The 14671-nt window shown below is 32.7% G+C and overlaps 2 protein-coding genes across 2 annotated transcripts; one reads left to right on the forward strand and one right to left on the reverse strand.

Annotated features, from left to right (window-relative positions):
* The first annotated feature begins 77 nt into the window (after positions 1–77).
* Positions 78–13553, forward strand: LOC132699121 (fatty-acid amide hydrolase 2). Its single transcript, XM_060665637.1, has 8 exons — positions 78–269; positions 6748–6967; positions 7030–7332; positions 10085–10224; positions 11229–11414; positions 11476–11678; positions 11743–11909; positions 12679–13553. Exons 1-8 carry the CDS (start codon positions 78–80, stop codon positions 12855–12857), a joined length of 1590 nt encoding a protein of 529 aa, XP_060521620.1. The 3' UTR covers positions 12858–13553.
* LOC132699122 (sentrin-specific protease 8) lies at positions 13276–14610 on the reverse strand. The gene is made up of 2 exons (XM_060665638.1): positions 13896–14610; positions 13276–13404 (listed from the first exon to the last, which is right to left on the reverse strand). The coding sequence occupies exons 1-2, from the start codon at positions 14478–14480 to the stop codon at positions 13384–13386; spliced, it is 606 nt and encodes a 201-aa protein (XP_060521621.1). The 5' UTR covers positions 14481–14610; the 3' UTR covers positions 13276–13383.
* Between the last annotated feature and the right edge of the window lie 61 nt (positions 14611–14671).

Here is a 14671-nt window from a genome sequence, read left to right on the forward strand (position 1 = left end):
CTTTGGATGCGGTCGTGTGTGATTATTAAGATACGTGGTATATTTTCGCGGAATTGCATGTGATTTTCTAAATAACGATGACGAATAATAGTTCTGTTCGCCAATACGTGAAACGGATTTTGCGAATTGTCCATGGTTTCGTCGAGGTATTTTTACATTGGTTGTTCGGGTTGGTGTACGGGGGAGCGAAACAAAGTATGCCCCCGATTAAGGATCTATTGTTGCTTGAATCAGCGACAGAAATTGCTATGAAAATACGCAGCGGAAAGGTAATTCAAGTCACGTCGTTAATGGTCGTTGCGTTGAGTGTTCTTATTGTTTTATTTCATTAATTGCCAAGGGTTGGATCATTGGATAATAAGTATGCTTCAAATATTGTGTCATTTTTATCAGATTTTTTATCGCAATTTAAGTTTTGATTTTGGTTCTTTAGTTATTAGATTAGATAAATAGTTATTAGACCGAAGTCCATGGTTTTACCGTGTGATTAAAAAAGTCCCTAAAAATATGGAAAAATCGTTTTCTATTTTTCAGTATTTGTTCTAACAAAATGTTTCAAGACCAATATATTATAAAAACTCAAATTCGTTGCAACTAATTACTTGAAAAGAAAAGAAAAGGTATTTGGTTGGATACATAAAGTTCAAAAACCAGAAATTTAATAATCGAAATTAGTTTTGGCTCAATACAAGTCAAAAGTATAGGTTTTAAGTTAACCAAAATACCTAGAACTAGAATTTTCGAATTGCTTTTAATCCACAAGTCACTTAACTTAAAAAACATACCGATTAATTTCGCAGCATGTTTTAAAAGCAATTAAATTACCCACAATTGTTTTAATCTCTTGTCGGCTGTGAGTCATCTTTATTAATAACAATTAATTGTTACACATAAAAACAATTACCAAGCGGTTATGCATTAAGGTATACCGAGTGGAATAGGTAGGTTTATCCATAGCAAACTCGAAACTTGAATGGCAACGGCGGGATAAAAAAGTGAGGCAAATTTTACAATTCAAAAACACTGCTAGAAAATTTAAGAAATAATATAATAATCTTTTATACTTAAAATTTTTGTCATTTTTATTACCGTATATGACAAAGAAAACAATCCCCATTACTCAAAAATTGTTTCGCACCGAATATTGAGTTAAGAGTCATTATATTTATTAAAGCTAACAATAATTTAATTTCAATTAAAATGAATTTGACGTCGGATACTGTTAGAACTAGATAGGTACCCCTCTTCCAAGTTGGTTCCGAGGTTTATTGTTCATGTTGGGAACATATAGTTGTTCCAGTCAGAAGATACCTTCTAATGACCTAAACAAGCCGTAGAAACTCGAATAGTGATTGAATATTGAATGAATGGTAATTTTTTGCGGATTGTGCGAAATGATAATTGTGACAGATATTTCCATTTGTTTGTAAGCCGCCACTGAAAATTCCAAACTAGAAGCAAGGTTTATTTATTTAATTCAGATGCAATTTAATAATAATTCTTGAAGTGCTTATACATGTAGGTAGTTAAAATACAAACTTTTTCCGTGACAATACTAAATACGCAATGAATAAAAATCGATATTGCCGCTTCGAAGGTAATTGTTTGAGTTGTTAGATTAAATGAACACCAAAATGTCATTTGCGGAAGCGTTATTAAGCACACACCTTATGAAATATTCATACTAAAATAGTAGGTCAATAACAAGAAGATATATTGCTACACACAAATAATGACAGTTTTTTGAAATACAGTCCAAACAAACGGAGACCGCAACCTCGTGAATTGTGGAGAACCGGTGTTTAGAGCGATATAATATATATATATATATATATATATATATATATATATATATATATATATATATATATATATATATATATATATATATATATATATATATATATATATATATATATATATATATATATATATATATATATATATATATATATATATATTTATAATCATCCGTTTATAAAAAAAATACCTTTAACAAATTTTCGGTTTTCTAACGTTTTTTGTTACAATATTTCGAAGTTTAAACAAATATTTATTGGTTAAAAATTAAATTTGAAAAATCATCATGTCAACAAGGTTTCTAAGCTCCCACTTTAAAACTACCATTATTCTCATAACCTTCCTTTCGCCTTTCCGGCATATCTGTTCACAGGTCATAAGATTCTTATTCCGTATCGTTTAATAAATTCCAGTTTCCACTACTCGGGATCTTGAGCCTAGGTATATCAAATTATTTCTGACTGTATTGGACGATCTTTTCATGTTGGGATCTGTATTATTTATGTAGTGACTCTCCCAGAACACCTGGACATTATCTGCCTTCGTCTCCCTCCAAAGCTGTCTTACTTTGGGCTGTATGTCAATCGGCATTATAGGATGATGTTGTAACAAAGTGTAAATCTATTTTTTCATTTCAACCAGGCCACAAAAAAAATCAGGATTCATTTAATTCAATTCATATAATGTTTTTCAAAATATAAATTAATGCATGCTGCGTGAGTACAAAAGATGTAAGTTTCTGAAATTGAAAAACTATTATATTTAAATAAAAATGATAAAACCACCGGTCAGGTTTTGTCGCCTTACTTCACATAGTAATAAATTAAAAATTAAAGTTGATGGCATTGAAAATATACAGGGTGCGCTAAATTAGATGTTTTTACAGAGAAACTCGCCTTTCTAAGGGAAATAGACCAAAATTAGTTGTCGAGCTTTAGAGTTGGTGTTTAGGTTTACGGTGTTTTTCGAAAATGTGTGTTTTTTAAAAAGTGCTGTAACAATGACAATGGCAAATTGGCCACTATTAATCTCCCGAAATTGTCTTTTAAGTGATTTTTTTCGCTCGGGATATTCGTCGCAGTATAAATCGCTTGCTTCTCTGCATTCTTCCGGCTTTCATAAAACGAACCATAGACTAAATCAAACTTCGACATAGTAGCAACCAAATTCACAATTTGAGAATTGACAGTACGCATATTATGACCGCTCCGTCTCCGTACTTGTTGAAAGTGGTAAAAACGCATTTTTACAAGAATTCGACCAAAATATCAAGTAATATATTTTAGAAAGGTAAATTTTTTTCAGTGATTCAAAAATATATATGGTGTCCCATATAAAGAATCGATTTTCCTGTAGGCTATTATTAATTAATAAGTAATTAAATTATGCATAAGTGGCTGCTTTGAAAACTTGTCATAAAAAAACACAAAATTTTCCATAGCTGAAAAGGTACAGCCACTTTTATAAAATACACATTTTTGAAAAATACCCTAGATCACAGTTCTAGAGTATTTTTCGTACCGTTTTTACCAGTTTGTTTTTTATAAAAATCAAGCTCCGGATAAGGGCAATTAGTTTTCGTCCATTTCCTATAGAATATACTTATACATGTAGGTAGTTAAATTACGAACCTGCTCGAATTTTAAAAGTCTAAAGATCTTTCAAAATAAATGATCATAAAAATTATTTGCTGAGATTCGGGCTCTAAAAAGCTGAATTGTGAAACGATTCTCCAACCTATTTTGTCCACACTGCGATTTATCTTTTCTTTATTGTTTCATTCTCATTTAGCTTTTCTCGGATCGCTTCAGAATTTTAATTTGGTTGGCAAACATTTGAAGAGTGCGCAATTATAAGACTCTTCCCTTTAGTTATGAGATTTTTTATGAAAATATTGAAATAATATTTGCAGCGTAATGGAATCCAGACGTAACGTATTCCGAGAGTAGACGGTTTATCAATACAATGAGATTACATCAGAAATAGAACCGCCCACGAATGGAAAATTGTGCTGCTACTCATTTTGTTTATCGTACGTGTTGGTTATTCTTTCGCTTTCCGTTGTATATTCCAAAAACAATTGATTTAACACAAAATTGGGGCGGAAGCACGACCAATTGACGATACCTGTAGCATGTTGATGCGTGATTTACGTTGACATTGAACTGAAAGAGCGCCGATATTGTTTATCATATTTTCGAGTCGTAGCATGTTGCTAATTTAATACTTCCACAATACGCATCTAAATTGAGCTAAATTGCTAAAGTACGCCTACGCGGCCAAGTTAATAGGGGAATTACATGCAAAACTCTTCTGGCATTGTTAGAAAAGGCAATGGTTATCGACACAAGGATATCTCGGCTAATAACCCATGCATATCTACAAAAATAACTCTGAATGGTGTAGTAGGTGTTTTAAGTGTTAGGTTTGTTCATTTTACGCAATATACAGAAAATCAAATTAACGTCATTTCAAACCTTGGCGGCCTAAAACCTGAGCTTGTTTATGACGGTCATCATGGCAGACAAAAATGTTGACGACGGAATATCGATGAAAATATGTAAATTTGTAGCACAACATACTAGTCGATTATTCATAATACAATGTAATACCTGTGTAAATACCTGTTGACTGTCACATTAACTTGTAAGAAGTCGCTTGATTTTGCGGCCATCAAGCTTTAGGTTACGGCATTTAGTTGATCGAGGCAGGGGAATATGCTAATAATACAAAATTTTTTGTATATTATAATACAACCTAGCGGCGTTTAACAATCAATCTGTCCGCTGCTATTTCGTCAATTCGATAGTTTTCAGTTTGGATGTGACATTTTTGCGTTAGCATTTTCTGAAAATATACCCAGATCCCAATAAATATTCAGGGAAAGTGAAACAAGTGCGTGGAGATCGGTGTTTAGAAAGAAAATGGGGCGAAGTGGCCTAGCGCGATATTGACTTTCGGATTCTATTAGAAACCTAGCATTTCTAAACATTATTATTTTGTAAATATCGGTTCTGAAATATTGATCAGCGTCTTTAAATGAATGAATGAGGCTCCTCAAAAGTGACAAAATATTTTACCTTTTTTAGATTTTTTGTGAGCGTTCTAGGAATTTTTCAAAGAAACTTCCTCAGGCTACTGTAATGCATTTTACAAAAGTTCTGGATTCCTCCTGCGTCGACTTTTGCTTAGTCGAAATTGCTGACGTTTCGCCAATCATCCTTCAATCCATAAAAAAACGCATTTGATAAAACTAAAATTCTTGCATGTAATCAGTTCTTCTACCAACGAAAAATCCGAGAGTCTCTAGAAATCTATAAACAACCTAACAATCAACCAATTTGGGAATCAGTCATCCGAGACGGTGTTTATGCTCCTCATTTAGCTCCGCCCCACTAAAACAATATATAAACAGGTACAGAGTAAAATGCGCTCCAGTTTCAGTCAAGCTCTGAAGAAGCCAACAGGATGATTAGCGAAACGTTAGCAAGTTCGACTCAACAAAAACCGACGCAGAAATTTATAGAATTTTTTTAGATTTCTTTAAAAATTATGTGAATGTTTAGTATCTGCAAACGCATGTGATGTAATTATATTATATGTAATTGTATTATAATTAAAATATTTGGTTACTAGATAAAAAAAAATATTAGTCAGAGATAATAAGTTGAAACAAAATTTAAATTTCTTAGAGGAGTAATTTTTTACCCCTTGAGGTATTGTTTGACTTTTATTTTTTCGTTCTCTCTTTAGTAGTTTTCATTTAACGCGCTGAGATCAGTTTTTCACATTTACGGCGTATATCTATCGGCAGCTAGCAGCAGCTGCACCCTTATCTATTGCGTACGAAGTAATTCTACTGTGATAAGACCTTTGACAACATTTAGTTTATCATATGAATGGAAGTTTTTGCGACTATAACTGTAACTCATTCCCAAATGTAAATATACAATTTTCTTTATCAAGTGAACTTTCAAGAAAATATATTACTTTTTTCTGTTTTTCTACCTTAGAAAATGTTGTAAATTTGATTAAAATCCGAATCTGTAATAAAATGTCGGGCCAAGATAGGTTATCCGGCATTGCACTTTTATCCACAGCGACGAGTTTATCCTCGAGTTTATTTAGGAATCGTTTTGGTTAATTATTGCGTTTAGTGTAATTAAAATAGTAATTCGTATATATAAAATATTAATGAAACGATATTTATTATATTTATATATTCTGCCGTATCTGATAATTTTAATACACATTTCCTCTGTTTTAAGTCAAAAACTTTTTTTATTGTTTTATTATTAAATAAGAATATAAACTCTAATAGTGAATAATTTTGTACTATATACAAAAAATAACAATAGTCCCGATCTTGAGACAACTTGATTTCAGATTTTATTTTCATATAAAAGAGGACATGTAATTGAAATATACACCGTTTGACTCTATAATGTGCGGAAAAAACGCTACCTCCAATTCCTGAAGCAGCGTCTTGCGTCTTTAAATGAGGCTCCTCAAAAGTGACAAAATATTTTGACAGATTGTTTTACCTTTTTTAGATTTTGTTGTGAGCGTTCTAGAAATTTTTAAAGAAACTTGCACAGGCTACTGTAATGCTTTTTACAAAACCTCTGGGTTCCTCCTGCGTCGGTTTTTGCTTAGTCGAAATTGCTGATAATTTTAATACACATTTCCTCCGTTTCCCATCATAAACTATTTGTATTGTATTTGTTCTTAAATAAGAATATAAACTCTAATAGTGAATAATTTTGTACTATATACAAAAAATAACAATAGTCCCGATCTTGAGACAAATTGATTTCAGATTTTATTTGCATATAAAAAAGGACATGTAATTGAAATATACACTGTGTCACTCTTTAATTATTTATCTGATTTTTTTTCAATTACTGAGTGAACTTGTTCACTTGATTCCTCCAATTATTTTTGCAGAGGACCAGCACTGAAGTACTAGAGTCGTTCATCGAACGGATAAAAGAAGTAAACCCTTTGCTCAATTGCGTAGTAGCAGATCGTCTCGAAGAGGCGCGAAAAGATGCCAAAAACGTCGACGAGTTGATTAAATCGGAAAAGTTTTCTCCAGAAGTTATAGCCAAAAGCAAGCCTTTACTGGGGGTGCCTTTTACCACCAAAGACTGTATAGCAGTCGAAGGTACATTATGACAGACAGTAGATTTTTGGTGTAGATCACAATAACGCGTCGCCAATTTGCAGGTTTGATACATTCTGCCGGCTTATACTCCCGAAAAGATACCCGAGCCGAGAAGGATGCTTTAGCGATAGCCCGACTGAGAGCTGCTGGTGCTATTCCCATAGCCCTTACAAACGTTTCCGAACTATGCATGTGGTGGGAGAGCGCCAACAAAATCCACGGCAGAACTAACAACCCCTACGATACCAGCAGAATCGTAGGCGGTTCTTCAGGAGGGGAAGGATGTGCTCAAGCTGCTGCCGTTTCTGCTTTTGGTATAGGGTCAGATATTGGGGGCTCTATCCGAATGCCAGCGTTCTTCAATGGTAAAATGAGTACAAGTTCTTATGCTAGTTCATTTAAATCACTTTTATTTTATTAAACTGTTTTATAAACTATTTGCACTTGTATGTCGCCGTATAGGCGGCACACCATGTCTTATCATTACAGCGAGTTGGCCGGTCTGTCATCCACTAAGCTCATTTCTAATATTTCTAAAATGCTGCGTTGAGGACATGTTTATGTAAAAATACAAGATAACGTGATATTTATTTTATATATGCCATGGTAAGCTTATTTTATATCTGATGATGTATATATTACAATCACTTCAGTTCACATGTGCACCATTTGTGCGTTTTGAATATAACTCGTTACATTTCGCAAAAAAAAAATCTAAGATGCTCAAGAAATTTTTACAAGATGAAATTGAAAATGAGTTGAATTTTATATTGACGCGCCTGAAAATGATAAATTGGGTAGTGATAATGTTGGTGACGAAAGTGGTAGTTACTAAAAGACAGAAGAGAACCATACCTTTACTATCAGATTCAAGCAGCAGTGAAGAAGACGAGAATATAACACGACCTGGTAATTTTGGTCCATGGCAGGACATCACGTGCCACAATCAGGAACCAACCAGGATTCTATTTACTTCTGGGGATAAAATGGTAGGACCACAAATTCCAGATACTAGTACAAAACCCATAGATTTTTTCAAGCTCTTTTTTACCGATGAGCTAATAATAAAAATAGTGGAACAAGCAAATAACTACGCTAGACACAAAATAGCCCAGTAGAAAGATAGACAGAATACTACAGTAGGAGAATTTACCGCGTTTATTGGAGTTGTCCTAAATATAGGTACTATAATCTTATCTAATATCCAAAAGTATTGCTCAGAAGAGTTTAATGCCAAAATACCTTTTTTAGTAGCATATTAAAAAGAGAACGATTTTTACAAATTTTTTGGATGCTCTACTTGCACGAAAACGACCAAACTCTTAGGTCTCAAACTTATAAAGTCACTCACAATTTAGATAATTTAAACAAATAATTCAAAGAACATTTTGTTCCATCACGACAGATATAGGTAGACGAATGTGTGCTTGATTTAAGGGTAAAATTAGTTATTCAACTTACAACCCTAACAAGCCTTACGAAATAGTGGATAAGAATTTATTCAATTTTGCCGTACTGCGGAAGCTTGACGGAAACGGAAAGTTTTGTGAGACCTGATTTACTTATAAGTACAAGGATAGTGTTACATCTTTGTCAAAAATTTTTAGACAAAAATCCAAGATGTAAAGGATATCATTTTTACAGCGATAGATTCTACACGAGCTTGCCACTAGCAGAAGATTTGTTAAAACTAAATGTTCATTTGATAGGCATTAATCAAATCAATCGCAAATTCATACCTGATTTTATCAAAAAACCAACATTTGCCGAAGGCAACACATTTGCGTGCAGATCAGGTAAATGGATGTTATTGGCATGGAAATATAAAGTTTCAGGAACACAGCCTATAACGGGAGAGAACTTGGAGGTAACTTATAAGTTGTAAATAAGCCAAATGTGTTGGTTAATTACAATAAATTTATGGGAGGTGTCGACAACGCAGACTCTTATTTAACGTCATACTGTTTCCTGAGGCAGTCTTTGAAATGGTAGCGAAAGTTATTTTTCTGGGGATTATCTAGTGTCGATGCATATTTATTATATAAAATTTCACAACGGGGCCAAAACAAAAAAACCATGACACATCTAAAGTTTGATCGGGAATTGGTTGACGAGATGACAAAAAACAGAAGAGCAACTAAATGGTAAATTACGTATTTTACGCCAAAATGTTGGGAAGAGAACAGACTAGGTATATTTGTGGCACTTGTACCAGTAAGCCTGGACTACATATAGTGATTATGTTATGCTATGTTATATTATAATCAAGATTTATTATTTTTGAAAGCCATTATTTTTTATTTAGTGTTTTTCATTTTTGTTTCATGTTATAATTGTAATAAATTGTTGTGTTGAATTTGAATAAACATGTGTGTAGAAAAATATATTTTTTAAAAGCATCCCATAGTTTTTAACATTAAGCGATTTTTTTATAATTTTCCCATATTTTTATTTTGTTTTTACACTAAGTATGTTTATTAAGCAATATTAGCGCATTATAAAATCCCATATAAAAAAATTCCGAGTAGTCAGTAAAGTAGGTAAAATAATAGTCCTTTGCACTCCCTTTGCACTCGCAAAAGGAGTGCAAAGGGTTAAAACCATAAATTGAATCTTATTTTCTTACTTACTCATGATTAAAATGTTATACGGTATTAATTAAGGGTGTCAAAATCCTTAGGTTTTCAGGTACTTCTAGAAGAAATCTGAAGGCAACAATAAAAGGCTCTATAAATAAATTATTGCTAATGTATATGGAAAGTGTTCACGAAAAGTTGCTACAAAAGTTAAAGAGATGAAAAAAAAACCTATTTGCATGAATATTTTATAAAACAATTTAGTATCTCATTAGTATTCTGATTCAGCAATCGCTTCATATAAATTCCACCAAATTTGGTAGGAAATAAACTGACTAAAATTACTTAAATTAAATTGATTTCTTGTTATTCTTCTGATGTACAAATATTTTCTTGCGAATTGAAATTGAATATGTTTATAAGACTCAAATAATTACGGTTTTTTATTATTGTATACTGTATATTGTGTACAAATACATATTCCATTGTTTTAAAAATTTAATTTTATTTGAATATATCTAAATGCGTTTTGTCCTCATAGGCGTGTTTGGGCATAAGCCGTCGCCAATGGTAGTGCCCAATGATGGTCAATATCCTGAACCTGTTAGTGAAGAACAAGAACGATTTTTGGGAATTGGTCCAATATGCCGCAGGGCTGAGGATTTACTGCCAATTTTAAAGGTAAGGTTGCTGACTATGTGGTTAGGGGATTGGATAAGTACTTGATAATCCCTATATCTCATTTTCCACACTTATTGTTATTACAGAACATTGCCGACAATTTATGAAGTTTTGCTACTGAGATCAAAAAGCTGCGGCTATACAGCAAACCGTTCATGCCTAGGATGTTAGGTAATTAGGCACAAATTTAATTAATTTGAATAAAAAGTGAGTATAAACTTTTAATTTATGCAACTGTTGCATATATGCATATTATTTTTGATTTGTTTGCCTATACCCGAAAAAATTATAATCAGCTCAGGTATTATACAGGGTGTTTCAAAAGACATTCGCCAACGCTCGGCTGGAGATTTGCCAATCAAAAAAAAAGTCATATAAACGTAGGTCCGGAAATGCTTATTTTCCAGGAACCGGGTGTTAAATATTTTTTTACAAGTAGCCAAAACTGCAAAAAAAAATGGTGCTGTATGTATTTCTCTTTGAGAACGCTAGGTATTCAGTTGATTTATCGGTATAAATTATGTCAGATTTCGGCTAAACAATATTGTAAAAAGGCAGTTTTTTTAATAGTTGACGCCCTGCATGTTCGAAACTAAGCATTTCCGGTCCAACAAACTATAAACTTTTTTTATGACTAATCTTCAGTCGAGCGTTGACCCGTGCTTTTTAATTCACTGCACATTTTAATGCTTTATTCAATATTTTAAGTTCAAATAAGCCAATTCCAATGTTAAAATTCATCAGCCTGAACTATAACCGAAACCCGCAAAAAAATATAAATTTGTATATGGATATATAAAATTAATTTGTGCCTAAGAACTTACCTAATGAACGGGTTGCCTATTGCCAAATTTACCGTCCAAAGCAAAACTTTGTAGCTTAGTAATTCAAAGGCAACAATTTGTAGTCTACTACCTCGAAAGTTTATATAAAATATATTTAATTGCTTCTGCATGATGCACTATAAATACTAAAGGTATTGTTTACGGTTTATATATTTGCAGATAATCAGTGATAATCCCCAAAAACTGCGTCTAGACGAACACGTGGATATAAAAACAATCAAATTTTACTACCAAGAAACCGACGGAGGTGCTCGTTTGGTGTCTTCGGTCTCTCCAGACATAAAGGAATTGTTCATTAAAATTGCTAAACATTTGGAAAAAGCGCACAATGTTAAAGCTACCAAAGTACTGTAATCACTAACGTCACAAATATCCGGACAATTTATGACACCCTTTCTTGCCCTAGGTGTCATTAAAACGATTTAAAATCAGCGGAGCCATGTGGTTCGCCAATATGAAATCGGCCGACGGTCCAACGTTCTCAAAACAACTAGCAAATCTGAAAGGTTCCATCAATCCATATTGGGAACTAGTTAAGTCCATATTCAGGTGTTCCAAGCATACGTTGATTGGGATTTTAACTTGTTTAATAGAAAAGGCAGGGGTCAAGTAAGAATAAATAAGGGTTATACATAAATTTAGTACTTGACCGCTTCAAATTGTTGTATAATAGGTATGACAGTGAGAAATATCACTATCTAGTAAAAGAGCGAGATGCGTTCCGTTTGGAGGTACTAGATATTTTAGGTGACAACGGCGTGTTGCTGTATCCAACGCACCCCACCTCAGCGCCCTACCACAATGAACCTCTAATCAAAGCCTTTAACTTTTCATATACAGGTAAACAAAATATCTTTTATTTGTAAGACGGTTTTGAGCCCTTTAAACACAAGTTGTTTTCAAATCTGTTTTGTGCTCAAGGAGTCTGAGAATGACTTCTCAACCCAAACAACCAAAAGATCACCAAGTGACGTAACAATGATATCACCATGATGTCTCTTTTGTAAAGTGAACGCGAACTTTAAAGGAACGTTTTTTTTTTTCAAAATAGCTAGCGCTTTTCTGCAAATACTTACTTGCGCAAGTATTACCTTTGGCACTTTTTTGTTATTGCTATAATGGAAAAAAAGTATTTTCTTAGAATGTGAACTTACAATTGGTAATGTATCTACGATAAAACGTTAAATTTTAAATTAGAATATGGGAATTAGACGAAACCTAGCAATACAATATATACGTGTTTTTTTTTTATCTTTAATTATAGCGTTTTGTTTTTTTTTGCCTTCTTAAGGCGTGTAGTTTTGGAAGTCTACTAAAAATGAGGTTAACATATATATGATCTAAACGAGCACACTTCTAAAGCTAATAAAGCTAAGTACATTTGTTTTTTCTTAATCTCCATAAACTATTTTTTTCACCTTTTAGTAAGGTTCTAATTAAAATCTACAGACAATATGAATTTCACTAGTGTTATGATGTTTTGAAATCTTGTGATTTTGTAAATCAAAACAAAAAAATTATCCGGTGACGTCATAGGCTATTAAAAAAAATTGTTTTTGAGGCACGCGCCCCTCCCTTCATTTAATTAAAATGTAAAACATGTTTCTAGGAATAGTGAACGTTCTTAAACTTCCTGCAACTCACTGCCCTATGGGTCTGGACCGACACGGTCTTCCAATAGGTGTTCAAGTCATTGCGGCAGATGGGAATGATCGGCTGTGTCTTGCAGTGGCCAGGGAATTAGAAAAGGCTTTTGGTGGTTGGGTACCACCCAATATACAAGCTTAAAGATGATGACTGTTATGTTACTTTTAGTTTTAGCACAGTGTTTTGGAGTTTGCAGCTTTCTTTATTTCACTAGAAATTAAATTATTTAAAATGAAAATTATTTGTACTTGGTACTCAGTTTATGTATTATTTGTTGTGTAGTTAGCATACCAAAAAGTGTGTGGTCTTATAAACTTTTATGTCAGGTATCAAATAATGAAATAATAAAGTTGAGATTATTGACCACTCAATACATCACATATGACATTTAAAGGTGAATAGGGCTTTTACAGTTGGATCACTTCCAACTTGTAAAAAAATGGATATTGTTGTTTCTACACTTTTCCATGTGATTTTTAAACTGCATTTACATTTCATGCTATACATTACTAAGAGTGCTCTAATGAGTTAAGAGTTGTTTCTACATTATACTTACCACAGTGATGTATGTATGTTTGTATGAAAATTCTATTAAACTAAAGCTAAGATTGAATTTAAAATCCAAAACAAAAAGTATTTTCCCCATCACTTCTACTACATACAAATCTCAGGACAGTTTTTCTTTTCGCTGAAAATATGACTGCAATATAATTTATGTATCACTCTGGTTATGCTAGTTAAGTCTCTAATGTATGTGAATTTTAACAGTGAAATTGTGTACATTATTTTTTATAAATATTATATGATATATTTTACAGAAATAAATTTTTCTAAATACTTCCCTCTAGATAGTTTTTTGCCGCTAGTTTGATTTGACAAGGTAAGTAAAAACAGTTAAAAGAACTACGAAAAAAAACAAAATTTAGAAAAAAAATAATTTTATTAAAGTAGTCTTGCTATATGTTTTTGCATTTTTTTCTCCAGGATTCAGAACTTCAAGTATACTATTGAATATTACATTTTTAGTAGTATAAGTAGAAGTTGTTTCCTATAAACCCAGAGAATTATAGTTCAAATATTCCAAAGTTTAAAACTTCAAATTTGTCAAACACAATGTTATCTCTGGCTACTTCTTAAAACCTCAATCAATTTAAGCAGTTCCCGTCTTTTATTCTGTACCTGGTCAGAAGTAATTTTCGGACAACCTCTTATTCTTCCATAGTGTGCGGCATAACTAGCAAGCTGTTCAGTATTGGACAATACATGTATGCCACAGTCATACCCATTATTTTGTTGCAAGCATGGCACTTCTTCAAATTTTGCTTGTATAGATAATCCAAAATACTTAAGAACTTTTTCTGCAAGGTCCAATGCTTGATTCTCGTTGCTTCCTCTGGAAGAATCATAATGAAATACGTTTCGATCAGGTCTCGAGTATACAAGCAAACTCCAATGGGAGCCCCCGGAATATTCAGTTTGTTCGTTATCATTCAAGGCGAAAAATATAAAATTTGCCTGTTTCTTTTCAATTAAAGGGTCCAAAAAGATACTTATCTCTGGCTGTGGGGATATTTTTATACATTGAGTCACTTCCGGGGAAATAAACAATAATTTCCTGTCATCTTTAAATAATTCAGTCTCTAAATATTCAAAATAAAAGGAAATTATTGTGTCGTTTAACCAAAATGGACCTTTCAAGAGATCAACGTCAGATTTTCTCAGTAAACTCTCGTTGTAACTCAGGATGGTGACATTGGAGTTCATGTCGTTTTTTAAAAGTTCTACACCTTATTTCGTTTCGTTTGTCAGGATCATTGTAATTTGTAACAGTTTTTTATAATACAAACATAATTTTGAACATAATCTTGACAGGAATAAACAATATGACACTCTGTGGTTCATCTTTCTTGGCCAAAATAGCAGCGACCCTCTGGCCAATTTCTTCTTTATTTTAA

Source organism: Cylas formicarius, unplaced genomic scaffold (assembly GCF_029955315.1).
Source record: "Cylas formicarius isolate icCylForm1 unplaced genomic scaffold, icCylForm1.1 PGA_scaffold_3__17_contigs__length_32017465, whole genome shotgun sequence".
Classification (NCBI taxonomy): Eukaryota; Metazoa; Arthropoda; class Insecta; order Coleoptera; family Brentidae; genus Cylas; species Cylas formicarius.